Source organism: Pteropus medius, unplaced genomic scaffold (genome assembly GCF_902729225.1).
Source record: "Pteropus medius unplaced genomic scaffold, Ma_sr-lr_union100, whole genome shotgun sequence".
NCBI classification, from domain to species: domain Eukaryota; kingdom Metazoa; phylum Chordata; class Mammalia; order Chiroptera; family Pteropodidae; genus Pteropus; species Pteropus medius.
The window spans coordinates 17,447,704-17,463,813 of record NW_024354499.1 but is presented as its reverse complement, the minus strand read 5'-3'; the positions used below and the strand labels follow the sequence as shown (position 1 = coordinate 17,463,813).

Below are 16,110 nucleotides of genomic sequence, written 5' to 3'. Positions count from 1 at the left end.
TAGGAATTGGTATTACTTCTTTCTTAAATGTTTGAAAGTATTCACCACTGTAAGTAGTAACCGTCTGAACTTGTTACTACTTTTTTGGAAGGATTTAATTGATGATACATTTTCTTTAATAGGTAAACTAGGCTTATTCAGATTTTCTTGTGTGAGTTTTGGTAAGTTATATCTTTTAAGGAATTAGTCTGTTTCATCTGTTACCAAATTTGTGGGCATAATGAAATTATGATGTTCATTAAAATTTATCACCCTTTTATTGTCCATGGATCAGTAGTGATGGCTCCTCTTTCATTTTTGATATTAGTAATTTGTGTCTTCTTTCTTGTTTTTTTTTTTTGTTTAGCCTGGCTAGAGGTTTATGAATTTTATCGACCTTGTCAAAGAATCAGCTTTTGATTTTGTTGATTTTTTTTCCTTTTAATTTCCTGTTTTATTGAATTCTACTCTACTTTTCTTTATTTCTTTTTTTCTTCCTGCTTTAGGTTTGCTTTTCTTTCTCTATCTTAAGGCGGAAGTTTATTAATTTTACATCTTTTTAATATATACATTCAGTACTACAATTTCCCCCTTCCTTGTTCTTGCTACATTTCAGAAATTTTGAGAAGTTGTTTAATTTTTATTTAGTTTAAAATATTTTTAATTTGTATTGAGGCTCTTTTTTTTTAAATTTAAAATGTGTGCTGTTTAGACTCCAAATATTTTGGGATTTTTCCAGCTATATTTCTGTTAATGATTTCTAGTTTAATTCCAATGAACTACGAGTATACTTTGTATGATTTCTATTCTTTCGAATTTGTTAAGCTGTGTTTTATAGCCCAGAATGTGGTCTTTCCTGGTAAATGTTCCATGTGAGCTTGAGAGGAAATTGTATTCTGGTGTAATTTTTAAAATTTCTGTTACTGTATTTTTCAGTTTTAAAATTCCCATTTGATTTTTTTATATCTTTTATTTTTTAATCTTTTCATTTGTTTTAAGGGTATTTGTCCTTACCTCTTGGAGTTTTGTTATAATAGCTTCTTTAAAGTCTTCTTATCTTTCAACACATGGATCATTTCATGACATCTCATGCCGTGGGCAGAGAGCCAGAGAGTTGGCTTTTCTTGAGACCTTTTCCATCTATGCCATTGGTAACTCAAGTTTTCTGGGCTGCTCTAGCACCCTGCTGAGATACTGGGGGAGGAGCAGAAAACCCCCCACAAGGTTCTCACCACCAGGTTATCCCTCAAGGTTTTTGTATTTTATAATCCTGGTTTCATCCACCTTTCAAAGGCTTATAGTTTTTCTCTTTTAAGTCTGTTCAGTTTTAAGTATTGGGAGAGAGAGGATGGAGTGTGGAAAGGGAAAGATAAGATGAACTGTGTGTGTTAGTCTGCTTTTTCTAGACCTCCTAGTCCTCTTTTTTTTAAAATAAGGTATGATCCTTTTTGTCAGTCATTATTTAATGGCATGTATTACTTCCTCTTTGCAGAAATCTCAGAACGAGGAAATCACTACTACGACTGATAGTGTGTGTACAGGTGGGACTAAAGTGACTGTACCATTTTTATGTAAATCTGAAGATCCAGATTTTATTAACAAATCTATTAGTTTACCACCTATTTCTTCTGGAACTGTGGACAAACCCGTAGATTTGTCTACTAGGAAGGAAGATGATGCAGATTCTACAAGCCAAGGTAAAATTTGATATATATTTACAAAAATCTTCTAGGCATACATTTTACAAGGTAGACCTGTATGTTTGAAAAGATAGACTTATAAATGTAGATCCTAAAACTCCCTTTCTTAAATTTTGAAATATATAAAGGGACATAAGGTATTTATAATAATCAGGAAGTTATACTGTTTTGCCAACAGATAATAAATATTTCTTTTTTTAGAGTTGTAGTTATTAGGGAATACAAAATATTGACTCTGACTTATCTACCTGAGAATAAATGACAATAGTTGGCTTACGTGGAAATTTTCTTTGTGATAGTATTTTCATTTGAATATAGCAGTCCCCTCTTTATATGCCAGGGATATGTTCCAAGACCCATACCCTCCCTCTCCCCGCCGTGGATGTTTGAAACTCCAGATAGTACTCAACCCTATATATACTGTTTTTTTTCCCATGTATACAATCATCCCTCAGTATCTATAGAGAATGGTTCCAGAACCCCTCTCAGTTACCAAAATCTGCAAATACTAAAGTCCTGTATATGAAATGGCGTAGTGTTTCCATACAACCTAGGCACATCCTCTTGTATACTTTAAATCATTTTTAGATTACTCATAGTACCTAATGCAATGTAACATTTTTTGTTGTTGTTGAATATATTTGACCTGAGCCTGGTTGAATTCACAGATGATGCAGAACCTGCAGATACAGGGGGCCAACTATAGAGACCTATAATAAAGTTTAATTTATAAATTAGGCACAGTAAGAGATTAACAACAATAACAAATAATAAGATAGAAAAGTTATAACAATATACTGTAATAAAAATTATGTGAATGTGATCCGTCTCTCCCACTCTCTGATGATGGAGATGGCTACTAAGTGACTAATGGGTGAGTAGCCTATACAGCATAGATACGCTGGACAAAGGGATGATTCATGTCTCGTGTGGGATGGAGTGAAATGTCTTGAGATTATATCACGCTACTCAAGAACAGTGTGCAATTTAAAATTTATGAATTGTTTGTTTCTGGAATTTACCATTTAATATTTTTGAACCAGCATTGACTGCAGGTAACTGAAATCATGGAAAGCAAAGCTGCAAATAAAGAAAACTGCTGTGTTGTGTGAATAATATTATGACTCAAGTATATTAAAATTGTTTTAGATATATATGGTAATTGTAGAAATATTACAGTAGGTGTGTTAAATGTTTATTATAGTACAATTGACCTTTAAACAACATGTATTTGAACTGTGTGGATCCACTTATACGTGGATTTTTTTTCCAATGAATACTGTTAAATAGATTTTCTTTTCCTTATGATTTCCTTAGTAACATTTTCTAGCTTACTTATTATACAAAATATGTGTTAATCAACTTCTGGTCAACAGTAGACTATTAGTAGTTAAGTTTTGGGGGAGTCAGAAGTTATACTCGGATTTTTGATGCACAGGGGGTCGGCATCTCTAACCCCCCTAAGTTATTAAAGGGTCACCTGTACTTAAATATCTTTTCTTTTTCTCTACCTGCTTTATTAAGTATTCAATTATAGTAACTAATATTTGGAATACTTTTCCGTTCCTCCCGCCCCCATTCCAGTTGATATTAGGAGGGGGGAATCTTTTAAAATTGTATCTCATTGTATGTGTACATTATATTACCTAATTTTTTCAAAAGTACTGAATAAGTCACAAATATTACATTCATAGGCACTTTAGAGTCAATATTCTAGAAGAGGAAGATAATGTCAGACCTAAAATCACGTTTTCAGATGAAGAAAGTAAGTCAAAGGACTTTAAGAGATCATGCAAGCTGCACATTGGCAGAATTAAGACCCCCAAACTCTTGGTGACCAAATATGAATAAGACATTCATTTTTATGAGCTTATCATTTATAATAGAAAACAGAAAAAGATCTTTATGAAGATGTTTCCTGAAATCCTGTCTTTGCATGAATGTTTTAGATTATAGAAGACAGTATAAAGCAAAAACTATATATCTGGCTCATTTTTAAAAAATTATATTTGGCATGCTTTTAGAATAGTGTTCATTGAGACTGGTGCCTTTAAATTTAGTAATACTGAAGAAGCTCAGAATTGGCTGTATTTTATAATTTTTCTTCAGAAAAGTAACCAGAAGATATGCTCTACACCCAACCTACCTTGTTAGTATAGCTGTCCTATCCCCATTGTCTCTGGGTCCTGAATAAAACTTTGATATTTAATGTATATTAAATAAACTATTAAATTGCTCTTTTCCTTTGGCCAGTGGAAAGCAAAATGATTTCGTTTGGATTTGGAAGTAGCACAGGGCTGTCATTTGCAGACTTGGCTTCCAGTACTTCTGGAGAATTTGCTTTTGGTTCCAAAGGTAAGATTAAGAGGAGAGAATTTAATGATCATGTTATAGTATTAAGCACTAGTCCTTTCCCACAGTGTTGTAACTAAGTCGGACATTTCTTCCTCTCTCTCCACCTTCCAGTTTGATTAGTGTTTTTAATAACGAAGGGCTTCTATATTTTACTATTATTTTTGACATTTTTTATTATAACCATAAGAATTTTCTCTTAATTCATTATAAATGATGCTGATAGTCCTCCCCATCATGAAATGTGGAACCATCTTTCCAGTTTGGAATTACCTTGATTTTGATACATTTTTCTTTTAGCTATACTTTTACATTTGGTTGGTCAATGTTTCAAGATTTGCGCATCTATATTTTTTTAAGGAGATTATTTTGTAGTTTTCTATTTTTCCAGTGTTATTGATTAGATTTCAATATAGGACTATGCTAATTTATTGTACTAAATTTATAAATAAGCTTTCCCATCTTTTCCAGTGGTGTTTCTGTTTGTTGCTTTGGTGGGGGTGGGGGGAGGGGGTTCTATTTTGGTATCCTTCATAGAAAATAATCCATTTCCTTGATTGTTTCACATTTATTAGCATATTATATTTTCTCATTCTTATAGTGTCTTTCATATATCTTATAGTACCACCTAAATAGTTGTACAAAATATTTGATTTGTGGAATAAATTTTATTGAAGATAGATAGATAGATAGATAGATAGATAGATAGATAGATAATTTACATGCCTAATCTAATTAAGAATAGTATTCTTCCCTGTCACATATTTATAATTGTTTCACTTAAGGAGACACATATAAAACTTTTAGAAATTACCTTCAGATACTAAATTATGTTGGAATTCATAACTTAACTGATGTCTAGTTGCTTTATTTTTGTTTTAATTTATTAAGTAGCCTGAGTCACAGGATAAGTCAACAAGTACAGCAGTATAGTGGATACAGTTATTCACACATACATACACACACGCCAAAGCCAAATAAAAATCGATGTGTTAGGTTGTTATTCAGTGTAACCTTTTCAAAGTACTCTCTTAATACTGTATAAAGTGTGAAATAGGCAAGACTCAAATCTCATGAGACGAAGCATGCTTTAAGCCCTATCTACTGACATGCACTCCTCGCTGCTTGTCATTTTTCAGTGAGATCATTCACCAGGCTGTTTTTTAAAATACAATTTCTTACTTTATTTTGTTCTTAGATCTGAAAGGAATTTGTGCTTTGTCTTTTCAGAGAAGTAGCTTTTGGTTTATCAATTCTCCTTTTGTTTGTATCTTTTATTTATCTTAAGATTTTGCCATTACTTTTCTTTAAATTATTGTTACTTGTGTGTTGAATGCTTCCTTTAATTAAATTATGCCAACAAGCACAAAATAGTATTTGAAACTTTAAATCCCATGAAATCAGCTTTTTTTCCCATAGGTTTTTACGCTTTTGTAAATTTCTCGATAATTTAGAATTTCAGTCTTGCCTTTTTTCTCTTTGATTAAGAGCTTGTAGGACTTAAATTTTTTTAAAAAGAGGTTATAGATTTCACTATAACTTGGATTTTTTTTTTTTTTAAAGTACTTGTTCCTGGTATTGCATGGACCTTTTTGATCTTAAAGGTTTTTGTTGGTTTTAAGCTCAGAGGAATCTTTTTTCCCCTCCTTCTCTTCTCTTACATATTATTTCTGTGGTGATTACTTTTTATTCGTTTTTTTGTTGTTGTTGATCATTTCCTTTATTTTTATTTCATTTTGTTTTCTTTTGTTCCTTTTTTTGTTTCTATTCATTTTCATCTGAAAGTCCTGTTTACATGGGTCTATCAACCATTCCATATCTGTTGTGTAATATATATCTTATATGGGAACTAAGAAAATAAGAAGGAACACTTGTTTAGCTATTGCCCGCCTTTGTCAGTGATTGCAATTTTATCATATTTCCTTCAGATTTTGTAGTGTCATCATTAAACCTGGACATGTATAGAAACCACCTAGGTACTTTACCTAGACTTGATATTGATTGTTGACATGCATATTTTTATACTTTTACTGTCTAAATTCTTCCTGGTCCCTTTAGGAGCAGTGGTTCTCAACTCTTGGCTTCCTATTAGAATTTCCTGGGAGCTTAAAAAAAAAAAATCCCAAACCATCTGATAGTTAAATTGAGCTCTCTGGAATGGTACTGCAGGCATTGGTATTTTACAAAAGCTCTCGGTGCGATTCTAATATGCACCCAATGTTAACCATTGCTTTAGAAGAAGTTTGAAAATTTCTGCCACACCCCCAAGGATATTTGGGGTAATTTAAAAAATTTCTCTGCTTGAGATATCCTGAATCAGTTAATTTTGAGCCTTAAACCTGCATATCATCTACATCCCTCGTTACTATTCTCAGGAAGCCACCACACAACTTGAGATTGTGTTTTTCTTATTTTCGGAGCATTCTTTTGCAGTTACCGTCTTAAGAATTTTTTAAAATTTTTTTCCTGGTTTTTTTTTTTTTACCCTTATTAATCTGACTTAGATGGAGTTACTGTTTTAGTTACTCATTTTGTTTTCTTCAGTGTGCCGAGTTACTGAATGATCTTTCACAATTTTGCCGTTTTATGAGTTTTTAGCACCAGATGGGGGATTTTCTAAGTTAGTGATTCATCAGCGAGTGATGAAAGTTAAGAGGTGTTTCTTTCCTCTGAGATAGTGGGGAATGTATTATCAGGGTGGGTCATCTCAGTTGAGATGACAATGAAGATTTTAGTTTTCACTTTCTCCAAGGTGTGAGGGAAGGTAACAGTCTTTGTTCCTCTGCATGGGAATGGGGAGTTTTTTCACCCCTCACCGTCTAGTATCCTTTGAGGACTTTTGGAGTCAGTGAGGTTCTCTCAGGGCCTGCCCAAGAAATCTAAGCTCCAACACCAGTTATTTCTGGAGGAAGTTGAAGTAGAGACGTTATATATTTAGACTGCTTTGGCTAATTTGGAAGTAGTAGATTTGGCCTCTTTGAGGACCTTTTTAGGCTCAAAAGCTATTTTTCTCATGTGATAAAATGTTTTATGAAATGAAATACTTCTGGAGCTAAGTTTTGAGAATCCTAAGGTATGTACTTTTAAGAACCTGCTTCATTACTGAAAGTTATTTTGTGCTGTAATTTAGTATCATGAAGTTTACCTCTAAGGTTGATCTCATCTTTTGTACCTCTAAGCACTACATAAATTGAATTTGCCAGAATAATACAATTTTAAACATTTTTTTAAACTAGAAATATCTGTCTTACTGTTGGAAATAGATGTATTGTTGAAGTAATCTAACTAGGGGATTAAAAGCTTACAAAAATAGATACCACTGTTTAAAGTACCCTAATTTATTTATCAGATAAAAATTTCCAGTGGGCAAATACTGGAGCAACTGTGTTTGGAACACAGTCAACGAGTAAAGTTGGTGAAGAAGATTGCAGTGATGAAGAAGTAGTTTATAATGAAGATATCCATTTTGAACCAATAGTGTCATTACCAGAGGTAAATATTAAAGAATGAAAATCTTACTAACAAGTTAATTCACATTTTAGGTTTAAATTTCACATAGGCTTGATTTGTAGGGCTAGCTTTGTTTGTATTTCTTTCAGAATATTTATAATTTCAAATAGAAGCTCTGTTTATTAGAAGTTCAGCCTTTAAGTATAAAATTGTCTTCTTTGTCAAAATTTACATATAAATGTTTGGTAAATTATATAAAATTATTGAGAAGACCTAAATTTTTTCATATGTTTGAATATCATGTTTGCTTTATAACATAATCCTGGGAGTAAAAAAAAAAATCTAACCTCATACTTGCTGAAGTCCTTTAAATAAAATTAAACTCTGTATTTTCTGGACAAGAATGTCGTTTTAGACAAATTTGTCAATTTTCAACCTCAAGCAGTAGTTAATAATTCTCTTGAAGAACTTTTTGAAACCTGTCCTATAAAAGAATGTATTTAATTTCCAAAAGGAAGTAGAATACTACATAAAAAAAAATTTAATGACAAATCAGGTTTTTACTGCCTCATTCAAATCAGATTTATACCTAGCCCTAGGATTTATGTTGGTACTACAGTTTGAATTTATTAATGTCATTACAAAGATAATATTTTAAGGAATTTGTATCTTTGGAATTTGTTATGGAATATGTTATAAGCAGCAGCTTATTTTTCATCTACTGTCATAGGTAGAAGTAAAATCTGGAGAAGAAGATGAAGAAATTTTATTTAAAGAAAGAGCCAAACTTTATAGATGGGATCGAGATGTGAGTCAGTGGAAGGAGCGTGGTGTTGGAGATATTAAGATTCTTTGGCATACACTGAAGAATTACTATCGGATCCTAATGAGAAGAGACCAAGTGTTTAAAGTGTGTGCGAACCATGTTATTACCAAAACAATGGAATTAAAACCCTTAAATGTTTCGAACAATGCTTTAGTTTGGACCGCCTCAGATTATGCTGGTACATTCAAATGCTACTTTTCATTTTTTGGACTTGGCTAAAATTTATAACAAATATATAAAATAATTCATAACAATTATTTTGATACTAAGGTCATTGTGTTGTTTTGTTGTTTAATAGATGGAGAAGCCAGAGTGGAACAGCTTGCAGTGAGATTTAAAACTAAAGACATGGCTGATTGTTTTAAGAAAAAATTTGAGGAATGTCAACAGAATTTATTGAAACTGCAGAAGGGACAAATATCATTGACAGCAGATTTATCAAAGGAGACAAATCCTGTGGTGTTTTTTGATGTTTGTGCAGATGATGAACCTCTAGGACGTATAACCATGGAATTATTTTTAAACATTGTTCCTCTGACTGCTGAGAACTTCAGAGCACTATGCACTGGAGAGAAGGGCTTTGGTTTCAGGAACTCTATTTTTCACAGAGTAATTCCAGAATTTGTTTGCCAAGTAAGTATTAACGGTGTAACTACTGAGGTCAAGGAAACGTGCCCCACACTGATTGGGAAATTTGTGTTTCTCTTCTCCTGTAATTTTAAGATTTCTTTAGCTTTTCCACACTTTAGTTGGTGTCACCACCCTAACATCCTATCTCCACAAAAACTTTCAGGCTAAAGTGGTTCAAATTTCTAATACTTGGTAGAAATTGAGGGTGGAAAAAAAGATTATCATTTTTGTCTTCTTTCAAAAAATGGATATTTCTTAGTTTCTAATCACATTCTTAAGCAAGCTGAGCATTTAAGATTTATTCTGTAGTGATTAGTTCTGTGTGTATTTCAGTATTCAGGCTTCCTATTAATCAAAATCTTTTTTCAGGGGGGAGATATCACCAAAAATGATGGAACAGGAGGACGGTCCATTTATGGAGATGTATTTGAAGATGAAAATTTTGATGTGAAACATACTGGTCCTGGCTTACTGTCGATGGCTAATCGAGGGCGGGATACCAATAATTCTCAATTTTTTATAACACTGAAAAAAGCAGAACATTTGGACTTTAAGCATGTAGTATTTGGGTTTGTTAAGGATGGCATGGATACTGTGAGAAAGATTGAATCATTTGGTTCTCCTAAAGGGTCTGTTAGTCGAAGAATTAGTATCACAGAATGTGGACAGATATGAAATCATTGTTTTTCACAGTAAATTTTACCTGTATACACAGTTGAATTGAAGCTTAGCTGTTATGATAATATGGTAATTATGTTCAGCTTTTGAAAATGAACGTTTCCAATGTATAAATGTAAAATTGCAGCTTATAGCTGTCGTCACTTTTTTATGTGTTATAATTGACTTTGCATGGTGTGAAATAAAAGTTTAAACACTGGTTTATTTCAGGTGTACCTGTGTTTATGTACTCCTGACATATCTGTATTAAAATGGAATAATACTAATCTTGTTAAAAGCAATATAGACCTTCTCATACTATTGAAGGAATATTATATATGCAATTTAATTTTAATTCCTTTTAAGATATTGGACTTCCTGCATGGATATACTTACTATTTGAATAAAGGGACCAAAACTTGGATAATTTTTATTTTAGATTTGAAATATATTTGGTAATTTTAATTATTGGTGTGTTCATTTATGCATAGAGACTCACGAATGGTAGAGCCAGAGGGTAGAGACTTAACCAAAGTGCTCTTCAATAATCTTGCACCTCCTGTACAGTTAACTTCTGAGTAGAGTACCTTCTTTTCTTAAAATGATATGTAGCTTCCTGTGCCCTTTCAAAGGTATTGTATACATTTTAAACAAGTCGAGTATATCCTTAGATTTTTCTTTTTAACTTTTCTGTTATCTGTTTCTACTACCTCAAACTGCAGCTTGGTTCTGATAGAACTTGAATTTTCCCTTGCAGTTATTGTGATAAAGTATGAATATTTTACAAAGGTCTATACCATGTTCTTTGGTTAAAGATTTGCTTTATACTAGATTGTTGCAGTACCTTTTTCTGGTGAATTTTGTAGCAAAAATAAAGTGACAATTGTTAACAGCCATGACATTTAAAAAATTCATTACTGTGCATCTAATTCTTTGTTTGTTCTAGAACCACAGTAAGAAGAACAATTAAAGTTCTGTAAACTCAGACTGCCACAGAGCTCCTAAAGAAGTGACTTTCTTCAAGTTTGATATACACTGAAAATTTATTTGGGAATGGCTAGTGTCAAAAATTAGTCAAACTGCTAATAAAGGGGGACATACTTATTGGCCTATTCAATACAGAACTACAAAGAAGCTATTTAGAGCACAAAATTTTGTGTATTCCAATCATTCCAGTCGCTAACAGTGACTGCCTTTTGCCCTGTAGTGTTCTTCCCAGTGAAATCACCTCATTTAGTAAAAGACAGTGGAGTTTATTCTGTTCTTTGAAGAATGGAAATAAGCTATCCTATAATGAAATAACTGTTCAATCACCAAAGGAGGAAAGGGATGTCATGTATGGTTTGTGTAATGCGTGATGGAAAACCACTACTAAATCCACTTGGCCACAGCCAGATAACTGAAATAAACCTACCCCAATTGAACTACATGAACCTTAAAGAGAACCACATGTATGCATATTTAATAGTAAGAGTAGGCATTGTAATATAAGTATGTAAAGTATAATATACATGTAATATATAAGTTGCCATAAAGTATGTTGTAATTTTTCAGCTGAAACAGCTAATGCTTTTGTCGTGATTTTAGAATAAATTCTAAAGGCAAGTGCACTTTAGAGACTATTTTAGAGAAATCAGTTTTACACTGATTTCTGTGCTGTCCTAAAACATTAAAATTATGAATCAAAAAGCTTTAAAAACTAATACTTTGAGTTTAATAAAAATAATGAGTAAATCAACTTTTCCAGTTTTAGTATTCCAAAGATGCTAAACAGCGGCTTTTTTTTTTTTTTGAGACATTTTTAAGAAAGACTCATGTTTCAGGAAAGGACTTCGTGATTTTTCGTTATGTAATTGCTGATGTACTTTTAAAAAGTACTTTATATGTACTTTTAAAAAGAACTGGCTCGATTTTATATTGGCTCATTAAATTCTGCTTAAAGATAGAATATAAAGAAGTCCATTAATTGTATACTTTAATACTTTATGACAAGAGTATTGGTTTAAATAATTTTCAGATGATAACTTTTAGATCTTATAAAATTTTGGCAGTTGAGGAAATTTAAAGAATCCATAGAATCTAATTGTTAGTCCAGACATGCTGTTGAATACTCAATTTAGAAAAGAATTATACTAGTGTAGTGTAAATGAGAGAAGTTTATTCAGTTTTTCACCGATTAGTTTCTGTTCAATATAGGATTGAGGTTGAAATACTATGCCAATAAATATTGAACACCTGCTAAATGGCAGGCACTGTTCTAGGCACTGGGGAAAACTGTTCACAGTACATGCTCTCAGGAAGCTTACATTCTAATACTATCTAATACCCTGTTAATGCCACATAGGAAACAGGCCAGTGGCATGGAAAGAGAAAATAATTCTTTGAAATTGCTATGCTTCACAGTACCATAGATTGATTTTCCCTCCTTTAATATTAGCAAAGGCCACCTTGATTATGTCCAAACACACGCTAAATGTATACGTCAGATACCTTAGAGGCAAGAAGCGGGGGTACTACTAGGTCTTGTCTACCTTCGTGACCCCCTCGTCTGTGGACATATCTTGTGTGCTTTCCACGTACACGCGATACGCAAGGGTTAACAGAGAAGGTGGTGACTTCTTTCCAAAGCTATGGACCCCTAAGACTGCGGTTGAGCTCCTCACTGAATGAGTCGCCAAGCCACAACTGCTTTGGTGCAACCTGGTATGTACGGTCGTCTTAGCTGTACCTTGGACACGACAGAGGAAAACTGAAGTAGCACAAAGACATTGAAAAGATTAAACACCATTTATATAAACACCATTTATCAGCCCAAATAACAAACTAGTTAAAGGAATTAGTCATTACATCATTCGACAGAAAAAAATGTACCGCAGGGACGTTTTTAACACGCACAAAGGGGAACAAGCTCCTTAGGCTCCGTCCTAACGTCCCCGCGCCCCAGGAGGGGCGGGGCCGTATCCTGCGTCCTCACGCACTTCCGCTGCGTGAGCGCTGGCGCTGCGCGTCCCGCTGCGTGTTTGAACGCTGTTCCCGGGGAGACAACGGTAGTCTCAGCGCGATGGAGCCAAAGGTTGTCAAACCACCCGGGCAGGATTTCATCGTGGAGCGTCTGAAAAGCCGCTACGGACTAGGAGGATGCTTCCCTGCCGAAGTGAGGCCTCGACCTTCCTCCTTGGACTTTTCTGCAGGCCCGCGGGCAGGCTCTTCCTGGTGTGAAGTTAGCCCCCCGCCCCTCAGCTCCACCCGGGGCGTCGGGCCGAGGTGCAGAAGGCCACCGGGTCTAGAGACGTTCACCAGAAAAACGGGTTTGCAGAAAATTAGCTAAAGAGGGGAAAAACAATTTATAGCCACAGATGTGTAAACGATGGGCGGATATTGCTACATATACGAGATAAACAAATTTTCTATCAGAAAAATTTCTTAACGTAACCTTTTGAAAGTTTATGTTCTACAAAGCGTGGTATGGCATGGTTGAAAATATTTTTGAACTTTTTTACAGTAAAGAGTTCAGAAACAATTCCTTTAAAAGGTTTATTTTGAAATAATTTTAAACTCTAAAAAGTTGTCAGAATAATACTCTTTCTTTTGTGCTCTTAACTTGGATTTACCAGTTAACATTCTGCCACCTTTGCTTTACCATTCCCTCTCTCTCCCTCTTTTTGACTCCCTTTCCATAAATACATTTTTTTCCCCCTGAACTGCTTGAGGATAATTTGCAGGCATCGTGACTCTTTACTCCCAAATACAAATACTGAAGTGTGTTTTTCCAGAAATAAGGGCATTCTCTTGTATAACCGTAGTAATAATTTTAAGAAACTTACCATTGGTAAAATAATATTATGTAATGTGTAGTTGATATTCACATTTAACCAATTATCTCAATAATGCCCTTTAAAAAAAAAAAAAAATTCCTGGTGCATAGCCAATCTAAGAATGAGCATTTTATTTGGTTTATTTTTGAAGACTGTAAGATAATTATGAGACTCACTTAGTTTTTCTATTTTTCTTCACTTTGGTTTAGTCTGATGATACCTCATGATTAGATATTGGTTATACATTTTTGGCAGAATTGCTACATGAATGACGTATGGCTTTCTCTGTCAGGAGACACATGATGTTGCTTTGTCTCATTATTGCTGATGTTAACTTTGGTCACTTGGTTAAGATTTCTCCACTGGTCTAATTACAAGTCTAAGCTTTGTAATTATTACATAATTTGTAGGGCACTATTTTGAGACTGTAAGTTGATTCTTAGTATACACATTAAATGTTGTCATTTTTTTTTTCAGTATGATTTTTCAAATTTTAATCAGGCTAAATATAAGAGAAGAGCTTTAACTTCCTCAGGTAAGCCAATAGAGAATTTTGTGTATTTGGGGTTTTAACAAATTTAAGAGAAATGATTTTAAAAAAAATGTTTAGACTTTTAGCTATTGCCGGATATCTTTCTGATACTAAGCTTTTTTCAGTCTGGTAATCATGATTTTTGGGATGAATGTGTAAGATGTCTTTAAAAAGTAAATTGAATTTTTCGGTGTTTCAATTACAGTATTTCTGCCTTTAAATATATTAAAAATTGAGTAGTGAAAACTAATTGCTATTTTTTAGGCACAAACTTTTCCAAGTTATTAGGATAATAATTATTGCACTGGAGGAATTTATCAAATAAATGTACTTGATAAAGATAATTATACTGTGCGATTGGGTGGTTGAACATCATGGTAATCTGTGACTAACATGTATAGCTAATTAACTATTAGTGTTTTGATTTGTTGATACTTCTTAGACATTCTCTTTACTAGTAAGTAAAATCATTGAACTTTGAGATGGTTGCAACAAAACAGTAGTTAATATCTTTAAAGGTTCATCAGATGGTGGATTAGGGAATTTCCTTTTTTTCCCAAGTTTATTTCATTTTGAAATCTTGTTCAGTATGAAAAATATTTGTTATTACTGAATCTAGTATCTTAAAAATAAATTAAAATTGTATTTTAGTTTTGAAACTTGCCCTAAAATTTCCAACCTTACTATATAATTTCCAAAATATAACTAAAAAGTATAGCTCATTAAATTTCTGAGGGCCAAAAAATGAGTGTTAGAGAAGGATGCATACATTTAAAAGTATTTTTAAATAAGTTATCAGAGAAGCTATCTTTTCCTTTTTTCCCCCCACTGAATTAAGATAGAAGCTAACAGTTTATTAAACAAATATTTAATATATAAAATGTATAAAATTTAAAAATAAAATGTTTAATGTTTAGTCTTTCTACTTGCTGTTTGTGTACTTGGAAAAATTTGCATAACTTCTCTGGTTCTTAGGTTCCTAACCATTAGACTAAAGTTAAAAGTACCTATTCTGCTTACTTCACAGGATTGCCAGGATTAAATAAAGTAATGGATGAAAGCATTTTGTAATCAGTAAAGTGCTATAGTAAAAATATAATATTTGATGCCTGTTTTCTAGAAATGTGCAATGGGGAGACATAAAAATAAGAAATCATTTAAATAGTGTTGCTGCCTTATCTTTAAGGAGCCTAGAATGAGATCATTAGTATCTGATCTTAGTAAGTATTCTCTATTTTCTTTTTTATTAATAGGTGACTTGGATATCTACTCATCTGGAGATAAAATTGGTTCCTCATTAAGGTGTTATTCTGATGAAAGAAAGCATTCCACTACACCTCTTTGTAGCTCATTCAAGTACTTAAATGGGATCTGGTAAAGTGCCCCGAGACCTTAGGTTGCTATCTCTGCAGTGTCTCAAAAAGCTGCGAAGGGGTAAAGGGTGGATTATTTAGTGTTTGCTTTTCTATGAGAGGAAGTATAAGCAGTTTGGAGCTTGCTGGATAGTAGTGTGTGTCTAGTAGTGTGGTAAGCAATGGATTTCAGGTAGTTGAGAGAGAAATTGAAGAATTCTGTGTGGGGAGATGGTAACTACAAAATATGTATGATATAGTGCTGGGCTGTGAGGGGTTAACAGTTTTGTAGAGGAGATTTTACCCTGGGTGAAAACAAGTATAAAAATAGTGGACGCTGAGGTGAAATAAAATTCTAAATTGAATCCTATTAAATGCCAAAAATATGTGGCAAAAAGAAGTACTCTGGGTATCAAGGAAAACATTTTGAAATAATGTTAAACCGTAAAGGTACATACATATACAAATGAAATACTGAGATAATTATGGAGAGAAAAAATACAATTGTGCCTAAAATATCTATATATTACTAAAATAATTGATATTTAGGAGCTTGAATTTTTTATATAAATGCTTCATTCTCAACTTAAATGAATTAATCCAAGTAAGGTGCTTAGAACTGTTCTGTGCTTAGAAAAGCATTCAGATATGCTATTGTCATCTTTGTTACTGTTTGGCGCTCACAAAGTATAACCTAGTTGATCTGGATTCAAGATTTGGACATGAGGCGGATTAAATATAGAATAAGGAAAGTGAAAATTGCTTTAAGATAATTATGAATTCATAGAAATTATTTTCTTATATTTAACTGCTTGTC

At 33.1% G+C, this 16,110-nt stretch overlaps 2 protein-coding genes across 6 annotated transcripts in view; both read left to right on the top strand.

Moving 5' to 3' along the window:
• Positions 1-10,490, top strand: part of LOC120594537 (E3 SUMO-protein ligase RanBP2) — a 54,363-nt gene extending 43,873 nt beyond the window's left edge. The window contains exons 24-29 of one of the 2 annotated variants that reach the window (XM_039852624.1): positions 1,472-1,676; positions 3,933-4,034; positions 7,381-7,523; positions 8,212-8,485; positions 8,606-8,940; positions 9,307-10,490. In XM_039852624.1, coding sequence (XP_039708558.1) covers positions 1,472-1,676; positions 3,933-4,034; positions 7,381-7,523; positions 8,212-8,485; positions 8,606-8,940; positions 9,307-9,612 — 1,365 coding nt within the window. In that variant the 3' untranslated portion in view covers positions 9,613-10,490. Of the gene's footprint in view, positions 1-1,471; positions 1,677-3,932; positions 4,063-4,102; positions 4,170-7,380; positions 7,524-8,211; positions 8,486-8,605; positions 8,941-9,306 lie in introns of those variants that run through there. The other variant, XM_039852625.1, reaches the window with a different exon arrangement.
• A 2,083-nt stretch (positions 10,491-12,573) lies between these two features.
• CCDC138 (coiled-coil domain containing 138) overlaps positions 12,574-16,110 on the top strand; it is a 110,788-nt gene continuing 107,251 nt past the window's right edge. For all 4 annotated transcript variants that reach the window (XM_039852637.1, XM_039852635.1, XM_039852634.1 and 1 more), the window contains exons 1-3: positions 12,574-12,748; positions 13,887-13,944; positions 15,195-15,315. In XM_039852637.1, coding sequence (XP_039708571.1) covers positions 12,656-12,748; positions 13,887-13,944; positions 15,195-15,315 — 272 coding nt within the window. In that variant the 5' untranslated portion in view covers positions 12,574-12,655. The remainder of the gene's footprint in view (positions 12,749-13,886; positions 13,945-15,194; positions 15,316-16,110) is intronic.